The sequence below is a fragment of the Homalodisca vitripennis genome, unplaced genomic scaffold (genome assembly GCF_021130785.1).
Source record: "Homalodisca vitripennis isolate AUS2020 unplaced genomic scaffold, UT_GWSS_2.1 ScUCBcl_899;HRSCAF=3819, whole genome shotgun sequence".
In the NCBI taxonomy this organism is placed as follows: domain Eukaryota; kingdom Metazoa; phylum Arthropoda; class Insecta; order Hemiptera; family Cicadellidae; genus Homalodisca; species Homalodisca vitripennis.
Window position 1 is genome coordinate 56155 of NW_025777019.1, and position 15226 is coordinate 71380.

The 15226-nt window shown below is 31.2% G+C and overlaps 1 protein-coding gene across 1 annotated transcript; it reads right to left on the reverse strand.

The window, feature by feature from the left end:
* Window positions 1–270: 270 nt before the first annotated feature.
* On the reverse strand, window positions 271–14477 carry LOC124371070 (troponin C, isoallergen Bla g 6.0101-like). Its single transcript, XM_046829381.1, has 6 exons — window positions 14342–14477; window positions 10839–10866; window positions 8717–8857; window positions 2197–2325; window positions 1301–1432; window positions 271–393 (listed from the first exon to the last, which is right to left on the reverse strand). The coding sequence occupies exons 1-6, from the start codon at window positions 14351–14353 to the stop codon at window positions 359–361; spliced, it is 477 nt and encodes a 158-aa protein (XP_046685337.1). The 5' UTR covers window positions 14354–14477; the 3' UTR covers window positions 271–358.
* Window positions 14478–15226: the final 749 nt, after the last annotated feature.

Here is a 15226-nt window from a genome sequence, read left to right on the forward strand (position 1 = left end):
CGCGAGCGACACTCATCTATCTGACACATTCATCCTTCATATCTCTAGGCCATTTATGTTACTAGACAGTGAGAGATACGATTATAGTTGTACCTGTCTTATCAGAAATGTTTTTAAAGAACGTATATTATTTTAAATATATAATGTTCAGGCAATGTTTTGTTATGTATTATATTTTACTCTGTACATAAATTTTGGAAATAAATAAATAAATAAATCAATCAATCAATTAAATCAATCAAATCAATGATAAAGTGATAACAATAAAAATTAACAAAAGTATTGTGGTTTATTTAATGAAAATAGTTGTACAGATAGGTTGGTCCTGGAATTTTAATTTGAAAGGCATTGCTGCAGTCTAATCGTCTCCTCCGGTCATCACCTCCATGAATTCTGCAACAAAATATGAATGTGTGAAATACGTTTTTCACTCGATAGGATTTGTCCTGTTGTAAGATGAATGTTGTATTCATTGTGTAGAAGTGGGAACTGCAGAGCATGTTTTAGTGGACTGTTAATTAGCTAAACATCAGAGATGCGACTTAATGGAGATCTTTGAAAAAAGGAACTAATATTCCGAGAAAAGGAGTTTAGTACGAACAAAGGAAGTAGTAAAGGAATTTGTCAGTCATGTACGGATGGATAGGAAGTTGAAAGTATTTAAAACTAACAGAAGGTAAAAATATGAAATAATGCTACGCGAAAGAAGATACAATAAGTAAATTGAATATCATTTAAAACAAGTATAAGGCGAGAAGAAGTTGAAACCCAGATCCCTACTGTCAAAACGCAAGTAAGGAGTTAAAAAGTTTTGTTAGGGTAGGTACAGCGTGTACAGGATTGAGTAAACAAGTATGAATACGAAGGAGATGGAAGGAAAGAGGTCTGCTAAATAACGTTAAGGCTTATGCCCGGGATGGAGCTGGGAATAAGGGCTTCTGCCAGACATCTCTGTTGAATAGTACTTCAAACTCGATAACATTTTTTAATGTTTTCTCGTGATATTATTATAATAAGCCTCTTCTTCAATGTGAAACGTAAAATAATACACAAAGAACATAAGTACTTTACCCAATACATTTTTAAATCTCAGGAAATCATCTATTGCCTAGTATTTTGTTCTTCAGAAATACATTTTTTAATTTCTTTTATCTTATATAAAATCTGAACATCGTTTTATTTATTGCGGTACGCCACTCTTTGTTATCATAGACATATTAAAATATTATCAGTATTATAATAAATATTTAATAATATACTAAAAAGTAAAGTAGATTGTAAAAATTATGCTGATAGTTACCATCGAAGTCAACGGTTCCAGAACCGTCGGAGTCGATTTCCTCGATGATGCTGTCCAAGTCTTCAGGTGTCATCTTGTCATCGAGCTCCTTCAGGATCTCTTTCAGAACAGAGGTGGTGATGTAGCCGTTTCCTGCACAGGCCGAACATCTCCTTAGGAACTTTGTAATTGACATTCTGTTCTCAGTTTTAATTTCAATAGTGAACGTTTTATACCAAAATGTAGGCCCTAATACAGTTTTCACCTTATATTTTCGTGTAATGTTTATGGACTGATGTTTTTGCTACATCCAACCTTTGCTTGTAGGTTTAATTTTATCTGATTATTTTCGAATGGTCACCGGATATATTATAAGTTGGCATAGCTGTTGGATATGTTACCATATAAGTATCTACTTTAACGAAAGAGAAGACATATGAAGGCCTAAACGAAATCTGAAAAGTCAAAATGTGTTTTAGATTTATTTTTTTTTTAATTAATATGTTCTTTATGGAAGTTTTATACCATGCTTTTATAAATACCGAATGAAATATATATAATTTTATTATTGTTATTAACATTTACGCTAAAATTCTATTATTATTTTTAAAGAAGTTATTATCGTCTTTGAAATTAAACGATACACTTAGTTTGAATCATCTTCCATTGAGTTCACTTTCTGGTCTAACTTTTGCCATAATTTATCGGTTTATAGTTATATTTAAGTAAGAAGTTTATAGTGTCCTATAACATTTACTCTACTCAGTTAACATACAACATTTAATTACCAACCTTGTTATATACTGTTTGTTATAAGTTTTTGTATAAAGTTTACAACCATGGTATACCGTACTTTATTACAGTTTTACCATAAGCCCTGTACATTGACTTGTGTTACATTCTCAAAAATATCGTACCTTCCTTGTCGTACAACCTGAAGGCTTCCTTAAGTTCCTCCTGCATGGCGGCGGGGTCGACGGTCTCCTCCTCGCCGAGGAACTGGGCGGCCAGCGTAACGAACTCCTCGAACTCCAGCTGTCCGGAGCCTGTGACCATACACAGATTTTTATACAATGTACAAGTACGCCACACCACGTACCGTAACAGGCTTTGCCTATGTTTCATGCAAAATTACAAATCTTTAGCTTATTTCATTCTCAAGATGGGTTATGGACAGATAGACAGACAATTATACAAAAAATATGTTGACACGAAAATGACGCATAAAATTCAAAACTTTCTTGTAAAATTTATAGTCTATATATGAAATATTTTTCGACATACCTTCTATATGATATATTCAGATTTTTGTTCATTACATTGTGTTCCATATCAGTTTTTAAATAATTTAAATGCAGCATCAAATCACATTCAAATTATGTTATATGTGTTGGGATATTGAGGCTACACTTCTTAATGTTGAAACCTGTTATGGGTGTATTGTTTTTGTTTACAAATTTATTTATTCTACTATTTTCCTCGTGGCCATTATGGTTTCTTATAAGGCCTGTTTAAAAATATACGCTAACGCACAGCTGAATCCCATGAAGGGACAGACAATTAAAATTAACTTTTCTAGCCCTACATGTAAGCTTTGTTAAAGCTCAATAATTACATTGCGAAATATTTAGTTCGAAAAACAAAATCTTAGAGGAAAGTAGGATATGGAAAGATCCACGAACAAATGAAAAGTACAATAATGGTCACAAAATTAGGTTATTTTAACTCGTCCATCTCGTTCTCGTGTCAGTTGTAAAGCATGATGGTTACCTTATCAAACCTTCATAATATGCCTATGAAAAATTAGTATTTAAAAAAACAAAAGTTAAGTCCTACAAGTTAGAAACCGAAATCAATTCTTTTATTTTCGACGGAACAAAGCTCCAAATTAAAATATATGGTGCGACGTTAAGTCTGTATAACTTACAACAATGATTTCAACCAGAACTACGAAATCTTTGTAAGCCATCTTTGTGAACTGTAAAGAAGACAATAGAGAAATCTGCTAAATTCACTTTACATACTATCTCTGTTATATTATTAACATTGATACGATTTCCGTCGATAAAATGGGATTGATAAATGTAACAAATTAAATTTTTTTGTGGTTGCACAATTAGGATATGTAAATGTAAGAACGGAGTGTAAGAACCTACTTTTAATTTAAGTAGGTTAAATTAAACTCATGTTATTAATTTATTATAAATGTTACTCATGTTAAGTAAACATTTTTGCGGGGATTTATCATTGCAAAACTTGTATCTTTCCTGGTGTTCGTAAAAGGATAAAATCCAAATGAAATTGTGAATGTTTTCCAACTACACATAACGTAGCTATAAAACGCGGGAAAAGTTAATTCAGTGTAATTGTTGAGGAAGATGAACTGGATTTAAATTCATATTCTCAAAAAGTTTTCGTAAGTTACATTGTGTGCTACATTACAATGAAACCAGATAAATAAGATATATTAGCAAACTTTAACTGTTTGAAGTTTGAAAGTTGTACTATTGCTTAAAATAAAAATACTATTGTATGACGATTGGTATAACACTTTCGTAGCTAAATGTCTGGACAAACGGCGTGAGTGACGATTTCAACACGGCTTTAGTACTTTGTCATATAAATCTCTAAATGGCTCCGAGATTTAATAGACATTCTTGTTACTTCTTAGGTATTCACTGCAAATAGTTTCTAGATCTGTGTCACAGTTCCGTCTACTTAGTCACCCAAGTTTCAATTTAAATACTTGAATTCTCAGAAAAAACTAACACAAAATTTCTGGATATATTTACGTGGACACGGTTGTTGTCTCCCATGTCAGGGTTCACTTTCTCAAGAATGCAGAGCAAACAATGAAATCTACAAAGGATATTTACGTTAACTTAGCTTTTCGCTCGGAAAATGGGCTTTCCACTGCAGATCTTTCAGTAATATATTTTGAAATCTCAGAAACTATGTCAGACACATTCCAAATAATATAGTGTGCTTGTAGTCATTAATTTTACCTCACAATAAAAAACTGTTGTTCCCTGTAAAAGATAAATGTTTGACAATTAGTTAAAATTTATGGGATATCAAAAACATTCAATAAATAGGAGGTAAATCCGAAGAGGGTGTAAATTTTCACTAACCGGATAAGGAGAATCTTAGGATACCTTTTCTGCACAGGTTTCCACTTACAATGTTCTTATATTTTTAGAAAGTGGTGGATAATTTGCGGGTGACAGCTGGAATTCAAATTAGAACATTGTTTCTTATCAGTCATTGTTTCCGAGTAGTATTTTTATTTTGGAATATAAAAACCTAACATCATTGTTAAGTAATGTCCAAAGTCTTGTAAACAAATTGTTACATTTTTAGCACTTACTGAACGCATAAACCTTAATAAGACAATCAGCTTTGAAAAACCAGTTCAATACTGGTATATCTTTCCACAAATTTATATAGAAACCACGAGAAGACAAGGTAATGTACTATAGATAGGTTACATGCTAATTACACATTCTTGACTAATTTGGGGTTAAAACATATCCAGTTGTCAAAAAGGGTATCCTGGGTACATACTAAATGGTACTATAAAATGTCAAAAAATTATCTATTAAGTACCTGATTTTTAGTTAACTGTGTCAGTCATACAAATTACAAAGTGGCATAAGATTATTGCACGTAAATCCAACGTGTGGAATGGTAGAATCCGTGTAAAATGGTAAGCGAAATTAGTGTAATAAAAGTGGAGGAATGTGAAGACATTGAAACGTTGTAAAAACACTACTGTTCCAATTACGCCTCCCGATGAGTCCCGTCTGTGCTATTATCGGAGTTGGCACCTGCCACCGGCGACCTAGCATATCTCCCGGCACCCCGACAGTCCTCCACAATTCTAAACATGCTAACTATTTCCAACCGCAATGGGTAGTACAATGCCCACACTTTTACCATACTTACCATGTTACCGTATGTTTTTATTTGTTATTGCTACTACCAAATTTTTACAATCTCACTGGACACTGGTACAGCATGAGAAATTAATAATTCCAAAGTAATTTGTATTTTAATAGTCTAGGAGCCCAATGCCAATTTGCATTTATAAAACTCAACATGGTTTTATTGAAGCCGCACTAGTTTTGTACGAGGTCGAAATGGCAGGGTATTGAAAGAGTTAAAAATTTCAAAAGCAAAAATTACTCGGTTCAGTTTTTTCTGTCTTGACAGACGTAATAACTCTCGTCAAACACTAAGTACAAGTTATGTAATCTGAAGTCAACGAGGTAAAGAGATTATAATTCCCCCTTTCAGTCAAATAAACTGTCTGGTCTGTATATGGTTATTTTAAATATGTGTGTATATATATATTTTAAGTGTGTGTTGTTCACTTTAAATGTATCAACTTATTAAATATGTGTTATGATAAGAAATTAACGTTTCATATTCTTAACCCTTTTGGTACCTTACCAATTCGACGTTCAAAAAAGATGGCAACGCTTATTTACCTTTGATTTGTGAGTCTCACATTTGTTTTTATGTCCATAAAGTTAATACAAATTGTACACACACACAAAAAAACTTGTCATATTTTTAATCCTTTGATGCCTTTTTAAGTCGACGTTCACAAATCTTGCAACGCAGATATACCATTGATTTTCGAGTGTCATGATTGGTTTTTAAGTGTGCAGAGTTAATAAGCATTTTAACACAATCAACATTTAACGTTTCGTATATTTAACCCTTTTGATACCTTTCCAAGTCAACGTTCATCAGAACTTGCAACGCTGAGTGACTTGCGAGTCTCACAGTTAGCTTTTAAGTGTGAAAAGCAATTAAAAGTGTATGACAAAAAATTTAACGTTTCATATAGTCACCCTTTTGCTAGTGCCTGATGATTGATTTTGTAGCAGAAATTCCTCTATCGGTTTTGAGAAAAACTGTCGTGCGCGTACAGAATAGAAATAGTCTCTTGTTCAACAGTAACTACACTTTCACAAAGTAGACGTTCAACTCAAGTTTTAAATACTTTTAAAGAAAAAACCGCCGTGTCGTATTTTAGAAGACTAATCTAGTTCAAAACCGAACCGGGGAAATCTTTAACACTCCGCCACGTTCGCAGAAGTAATTAAAGTTCGCAATGGCGGAATAATTTTTAATTAAACTTATTTCAACAGGAATCATCCCCGGGTCGGGTTGTTCCCTGTGCTTCAATGCGAGTTGCCTTCAGGCGAACTTCTTTGCACCTGAATTGTTGCCATTCATTAAGTTTCCGCTGTTGAGTCATCGCCTGCGGTACAAGATTTAGTCAATATTGGCTTCCTTTGTATTTCTTCTGTGGATTGGAAAGTTGGCAAAAAAAAACTTTTTCACAGAGACATAAAGCTATTTCACAACGTGTTCAACAATTTACGTCTGAATGTAATTCGGTCGAATATCAAGTTCTTGTGGACGAAACATGACTGTGAATGGTCGCCTACATACGAGCACCTGGGGACGTACGTCCCGTTGTCAGGTAGGAGCCATAACATTGCAGTATTGCTGCCTGGGGACGTTCGAGGGATAAAACCACCAGGGCTGTGAAATATACATAAATATACGTGCTCGTCTTCACTGCAGAGGTGTTTATAATGCACATAACACAACAAATAACATTTTGAAATATGAGGACATTTCCAAACATGAGTATAGTATGATCCTTTTATTCTACAACTGGACTTTTACATACGAGTGTTTTATTTTATAGACATTTTCGGGGGCTTAAAACAGATTATCGTTGAATCCACGTAATCAATGATAACGAAGTTATGTTTCCTCTCAAGTACAGACGAAACTGTAAATCGTGATTAGTTAATTAATTGTATGGACTGTAGGAAATGTTTCTTTCACGTCCTGTAGATTTACCTGTCGATTGCAGCTAAGAGAACTAGCAAGAGATACTGATTGCATCTAAAGGATCAATAGTATGCCCTATCTCACTGTACTCAGTTTTATGTTTGTACGTTTACTAGTACAGAAGATGTTAGACCGTTTCAAACACCCCTGTATAATTTGTAATTGTTCTTGTAGAGTAAGTGTTTTGTTTTTGGCTACGAATATATGGCTGGTTTAAAATTAAACAATTACTCAAATCCCCCATCGTGAATAGGTAATCTTAAATCAACAGTAACTGTATGGTACAAATTGAATTATTGCGCTCTATTGTAATCTGTTATACCACATATTAATTTTTATAGTTTTTAGCGTAGCAAGCTTGTCCGATCTACGTTTTATATTTACAATAAACTATAATTTTTATTAGCTCTAAAATTGAAGTGAATAGAGAAACATTTTGTGTTTAAGAATATAAATATGTTGTATCGGATGAGCGAAATGCGATAAGTTACGATAAGTTTTCAACGATTTTGAAAGCTTTAAATTGTAGCATAGTGTCTTGTAATTTGAGTTTTGTCTGTCTCCTTACCTTCACCTATTTACAAACGTTTATACTTTTAAATTGTTTATTTATATATTTGGTATTTTACTGTGGTAGCCTAGGCGATTATCTAACGGTGACGATTTGCATTACAAGTATTATTGCCTAGGTGCGTTGTACTTGTAATGATTGATAAGGGTTCTTTAAAGGCGATACGTTATAATAAATTACTCACCGAATGTAAAAACATTTTACAAATATTGGTAGTCTTATTTACTTGAATTTAAAAATAACCCTACAAATGTTCTTGGAGTTTACTGTAATAGCAGTGCTGATAACTTTTTATTCTTTGAGTCCTTTCGATTGCAAGAATATCTTATTCAGACATATCACCAAAGTAAATACTGATGTGTCTGCCAATACTGAAAAGTGAATACAAGCTGTATTTCAAACATTTCAACAGATTTCACCTATGTTTATAAATGTAAGACCTCACCGTTCATATTATATACAAAAAAGGTTTATATTGTTATTATAAAATGTTTAATTTAAAGAATAAAGTCACCTTCGAGAGTGTAGAGAAGAAAATAAGAGTTGAGAGAAAGAGCTTTCGCCTCAAACGGAGATTTAAGTACGCTTTCATCGTCTAAATTAAGAATTCTTAAATGTGATTCGTTCAAAAAAGTTAATTTATAAAAATAGAAGGCTCTGCTTTAGGAGGCAGATTGTTTCCGTCTTTGCAAAAAACAAAATCTTAATAATCCTTTCGCAATTAAAAAGCATTCATCTGTGTTTAAATGTTATTTAAAATTTCATATAAAATTAATGCAAAAAAGATATTAGAAAAATGTAATTCAAAATAAGTTCAGATTACAAATTCCCAAAATATTGATTTGTTTGTCTTATTAGTACTGGAATGGGAATAGTACTTTAGAATGATACAATTGTATTAATATGTAATTGGATTTCTATTGAGATGATGAAATAGATGGTGTACATCGATGAAAAGTAATATAACGCGTTGAAGTATAAGAACTTACCATCAGCGTCGACCTCATCGATGATGGTCTTCAGCTGCTTCTCAGAGACATCGTGACCCAACATGGAGAGGATGGTCCCCACCATAGGGGCCTCGATGTAGCCCTTTCCAGCAGCGAACGCATCGAACGCCCTCTTCAGGACTGTAACAAAACCGAAAAACAGATGAAACTATTTGTTTACACACAGTCTGGTAGTTACAAATTTCAAATAAGATAGTCTTAGTTCTTCTGCTCATACGGATGGTCACATAACTGTTCTTGGTAATTAGATTATTACCACTTCGAAACATTTTCGAAACATTGCTAATATTGTGGTAAAATTAAATCGAAATGGGGTGTTCTAAATATTTGTTTGGATTAATGTAAATTTATAACAGTAAGCGTTTTTTAAGTATCTTTTGCTCTGTTCTAAAAAACACACCACTCTATTTTATGGGACGTTTTATCATTTAATTGATGGAGGGTATAAAACAAATAGCCCTAAGGTAGACAATTTTTAATTAGTAAAGTTAGCCAGAATGTTACTAAACACCAAAATACTAGTAGACTATTACAACGTGGTTATGAACAGGAAAACTTAGATGTTAGTTCCAAAATAAGATAGTTTTGTGAAGATAAATGACAATCAATAAAACAAAGCTCGGACTTCCATAAAAAACATCTTATAAAGGCTTAATAAGATGCATCTTATAAATTACAGACGCGTCTGTATATATACAATGTTGCACCTTATAATATCGTTTTTTTTTTTTATTAAACACACATGACGTGTATAGTTATTTTCAGACCTAAACCACAGTCTGAATTGGCTAAGCGAATTGAAATAGAATGTATCATTGAACTGTAACTCAATACTTTTAACGCCATATAAGTCAGGGAAATCGTTTCAAAGTCAGTTGCGTGGTCCAAAATAATTTTTTTGGGTTGTTGGCGTTTGGTTTTGGAGAATTTTTAAATGTAAACATAGTTTGTGTTATATCAATTAAATGTTAAAAAAACACCGATTATTTATTTACAGTAAACCGTAACAAAAAAATTGTACCAAAGTAAAAAGATGTCTTTATTTTTTTTCTTACTAGGTACCTAGTACATTTCCTAAGGAGAAAAATAATTTCCTTGGGTCGAAAATGTGGCATTGTTGTCAAAAGAGAGATTCTCTTTAAATTGTTTTAGCCAATTAAGTAAATGCCTAGGTGGCATGATATACCTGTATAGCAGTCCTGTAAGTAGTCCAATTGACTGAAAATATACAAGATACTTCGAAAACAACACTTATCTTTACATGACATTTATAATTTTTAAGAGCGATTATAACTTTGAGATTTATTTCAAGCTTTGTATATTTTCCTTAAATATTATACGAGAATAAAGATTTCCTACCTTGAAAAATAAACAGGTAAAACAAGATAATAATTCTTCTCAATATTAGCAATTGTAAAATCGTACAAAAACTTTAAATTCACGAAATTGATGTAATAAACTAAATCTAATACGGGTATAAGATGTAAGGTTGTTTTATCTATTATTGAAATAAAACAAAAATACTCTACATAATATTCTGATCTTTATTCAATACGTTTTTAGTTACTCATAAAGTATGTTTATTCCTAATACACAGTTATTTCTGTTATAATGAAAATAAATTAAAATTTTTTATTAAATACTAGATATATAGTTTAAACTAATGCTGCTAATCAAACGAGAACTGTAACTGTAATGTCCCTTTTGAAATAGATTATGGATCGCCCAAAGGATTATAGTTATACTACATGTTTCGAAAAACACTTTACGTTAATAACAATTAACGAAAGGTTTTGCATGGAGTCATAATTACAAGTTGTGTAGTATTTGTCATAAAACTACTCCTAACATACATTACTTTTTATTAAATTACTAGCCTTTTCGGAAAACATTTTCATCCAATGAATATTAAAATGCATTAATACGAACTTTAACGCTCTTTTATTACATTTATTTGCTTCTATAACTACACAAAGATTTTGTATTATTGTTCAATTTTTATCAATTGCTTACAGTCCCAAATCCCTAAATTATAAGGCCAAACTCTTTCGAATGTATTTATTATTGATAAATGGTGAAACGATTATTACTCTATGCTTACCGTTCAATTGTTCCTTGTCAAGATCCTCCTGAAACACAACAACAGAAATCGTTATTATTTGCATGTAAATTACAAATCAAACAAGGATCTCAATATCTTGAGAGTATATCAAGTGAGATGAAAAAATCATTAACTTTCTATTTCACTTATGGGTTATGGCAAATTTTCTTCCCTCATTAGTAATTCTTATTTATATTAACCACAGGTGCAAGACGTTTGTCATACCTCTTTACACAATACAGACTTTGTCAATTCTAATTAATTTGTTATGAACGTATTTGATCATATTCTTAGAACTTATAATACTTGCAGTCTTTGTACACACATTTACAGTTAATAAAGTCAGATAATAAATAATGTTTCATTTTAATCCTTTTTGTATCCTGGGTTGTGGATAATTATAGCGAGGTTAGATTCGTACCTAATTAGAATGGAAAGGGATTATGTTGGGGCCGGAGGTACTCAAGTTTTCAAAGGAGTCTCAAGTAAAGCTAATGTTGGCTCACCTTGGGGTTTTTAGTGTGAGAAAATACATTATCTAAATTTTTGCGTAAATTAATTTTTTAATCGAGTGAGTGATATGTTTTATTGGTACTCCTTATCCTGTTTATTATTTAATTAATTTTATATAAATTGTTTTGTTTAACATTTTAAAATATTTTTTCAGGTAAGTGGCTCGACAGGACCGTATATGTGCATTTTCCCAAGATACTGGTAAGTATTGTATAAACTCAATTTACTTATAAATTTATAGTTTGTTTTACTATTTCTTAAATTTTTCATCTTAACAAGTTCATTTTCAGTTTGATTGTGTTAACGGAATACGTTTATACATCCTTACGCATGAAGCCCATACGCATTTTAGGAATCCTTTATTATTGTGGTAGAATATATATGTGTACGTCTTCAGCGCTCAAATTCCAAAACGACGATTGATCCGAAATGTGCCACGGATGAGTTTATTTTACTTTTATTTCTTACAATATGAAAAAATATGAACAAATATTTTAAACTGTATTAATAGTCTTAAACGTACGTATGATACAATGTAATTTTAAGTGTCCATTTATGACATGTGAAAATGTTAAATAAAACCCAATGTTTTTATTGAAAATAAAACAATGATTTAGCCTTAACTATTTTGGATAACTGTTTATACTAAGTCTGTTCAAGAAACTGTTAACTTCTATTTATACAGTTTTACAATGTGTTTCAAATAATTATGTTGTTATTTATTTTTTTTAACTAGGTTAACAAAAAAAACAATGTTCTCAGGATATATTGTGATAACAATGCATGCACCAATCTATAAAACGCTCCATCATTTGCAATTATGTGATAGACGAATGGTAGAAAAACATCCAAGCTCTCCACTAATAAAGTGTACCCAATTTGAGCAAATTGAATTAAGTAAAAATGTTAAGTAATAAAATATGTTTAATATAAATTTATATTTGGTTGACGTGTTTCTAAAATTTAATCATATACTAAAACTGTATTAAATAGTTGGAATTTTTTAACAATACCGCTAGTACTTAGTATATACCTTAATTATTTTTAATCACTAGAAATGACAAATGTTTTGAAAATATTACCAAATATAGTTTATGTTTCCACAACTTGTCGTAGGTTTTAATACATAGTTTAAGAACTATCTATTTAGACCTCTTTATCAAGTGAAGAGTTGAAATTAGTTGGAAGAAATATTTTTGTACAACCCATACTAGTAAATGGTATTAAATTATCTTCTTTGTTTTTATGTTGGTGGAAAAGAATCAATTCCTTAACAACTTCAGTCTTTGCATTTTCGACTTCGTATAATTAAATTAATTTTATTATTATAAGAGTTCGTTAAACATGGTACAATTAAGTTACTGGTATTGTGTCTTGCAGTTTTTCAAGGAGTGCTATTCCTTTGTTATTTCTGTCTTAATGCTAATGGCAGGTATGTTGCAGTGAGCATTTTTGTAATTAATCAATTTGCAGTGATTTAGTTCTAGTAATGCTTAATCAGTGGTAGTTGTACAAGAAAACTGTTTTTACACAGATTTATCCATTTACAACACATTGTTTATGCTTTATTACAATTACAGTGTAATAATTACCACTACCTATTTAGGTAATTGTAATTTAGGATATTGAGTGATGTTCTACTTAAACACATCCTTGTTAATGCAATGTTCTCTGTGTTAATGGTTAATGCAGATACAATGCGGCGTGTATTAGCTTTAGCACTCACTAGGGACCTGTATAGTACAGCACCATATACACTGACCTTAATGTTAGAGCGTTTGTAAACCTTTTTGTAAATTAACCCATCTGATACTGTATAATAAAGCTACTATTTTGTACGTCATGGATTCTGAAGCTTAAACGCTAAATAGCACCGTAATTTCACTTTTGCTACGACGAAAGTACGGAAATATTACAGAATATTTTCATTTCAATGGTATCATTTCAAAATTTTCACATATTTTTAAGCAATAGCCTTATATTATTATTCCTCCCTCATTGTTATGTTTGTCCATCATCAAGTGTAACAGGTTACGCTTCGACTTGTGTATAAGGTAAGTACCTATCCCATTTATAATGACGATTGCATAGTTACTAAGTGACTAAAAAGATTCAAGAGACATATTTTATTGCGGACTTTCTTTATCTAAAGTGTTAAATTTCAGTTGAAACGGGTTTTTTTCAATGTATACATTTTTGTAATTCACCGAAGTTATAGTTACAAAAAACTCTTTCGTTGTTCAACTCGGAATTTGTTCCGGATCTGTTTATCGAGTGTGTTTCCAAAGTAGCACCGAAATGTCACTGTCCATACTGCGTGAATTTCGAAAATGTAACAAAATATATAATCTTCCATTTGATAAACACCTTGTACCACCATATAAGAAAATGTTTAAAGTTAACGTCCGAAGTCCAAAACATTTTCTGATAATTGTTGTGATTTCCATTATACTGTTATAAATCATGTGTAACAGTTTATAATGATTCATTCACACATCGAATTTATTAAGTAACTTGTGTATGAGACAAGTTTATGTGTCCCATAAATATTAGATTAACTGTTGGGCAAAAATCTTTATTTATGATTTATTTTACGTTGAATTTGCTCACATAAAGATAAAGAAAATGCAGTAAATAATCAAATAATGGATATATTTTTATGGCAAACTAATGAATGAATAATATACTAATATATATTTAAAACATTATTCATTTTGTCTTGCTTAAAAAAATTGTTTTCTTAAAAAATTTATTGTTTTAAAGTTTTTTAACTGTTTACTATAATTATTAATTTTTTAAATATAATAAATACAGGGAAAAAGATATTTGGAAAGTTAGTATATGGTTTAGTAAACTTTATTAGTTAGTTCTGTACAAGTTGTATACGATTTTGTTTTTGCTGCAAAATGATACAGTACAGAAACAAAGAGATTTAGTGTGACGTGTAAACACGAAAACGAAAAGCCTAGATACTGAGCCTAGATACTGACCGTGGCGACCATGTTGTTGTTGCTGAGACTCTATGGGGACTGAGGGTGGACCGTCAGTAAAATCTAAATTCCTCGTAGGCTCTAAATTTATCCGCTAGAGTCTAGCTATTTTCCGTGCGATTGTTGTGGTCCCTCCTCCCGCCAGAAAACAGTTATACGCGCTCACTTTGTTCTCCATTGGGGCAGAAATAGTTGGGCTGTCCTAACCAGCATCATATTGCCTTGGCCCAACCTGACTTTCATTTTGTTCTTACTGCTAGTTTCTCGTAGCAAATAAAGGACTAGATTCAGTTACAAAACCCTCGATTAATCATTTACTCAAAGAATAAGAATAAAACAAAGTTTAACTTAGATTAGCATATAAATACGTACTATTCACAATATATTGTTGTATTTTTTAACTAAATTAAAACGTATAGAATGTTTTAATTACTTTACCATACGCCGTTTAAATGTTTTTATAATACTAACCTAAATAAATAATTGAGATTTACTAATTAAATTTTCAAATTTATAATTATTTAAAATACTTCCAAAGTAATGTAAGTAAACTTTATACTAAGAGACATTTAACACAATATGTTCTATGTTAAACAAACACTTATAGGAAACTATTGTGAATTACATTAATTATTACTTAGCTAAATAATTGTATACATTGTTAATTTTTTGTAACTAGAAATAGATTTCCTTTTAAAATAGAACTACTTAATTTTAATGGGGGTAAATTATTTTTCGGGCACAGGCTTTGTATCACTTTAAGATAACAGAAAATATTCGAAAAAGTTCTGTTATCTTTTTTATCCTCTCACTTTGTCAAAAGCGAAATTTTGTCGTGATGTTTTTTAAATAACAGAGTTGCTGTTAAGTTAGAATTTGATAGTA

What these genes read in the sequence shown, in the direction of transcription:
- LOC124371070 (XM_046829381.1), bottom strand. An exon ending in TGACAAGGAACAATTGAACG is followed by an intron (nt 8,858 to 10,838) that starts GTAAGCATAGAG and finishes GTTTTGTTACAG; the next exon opens with TCCTGAAGAGGGCGTTCGAT. An exon ending in CAGGTTGTACGACAAGGAAG is followed by an intron (nt 1,433 to 2,196) that starts GTACGATATTTT and finishes CGGCCTGTGCAG; the next exon opens with GAAACGGCTACATCACCACC.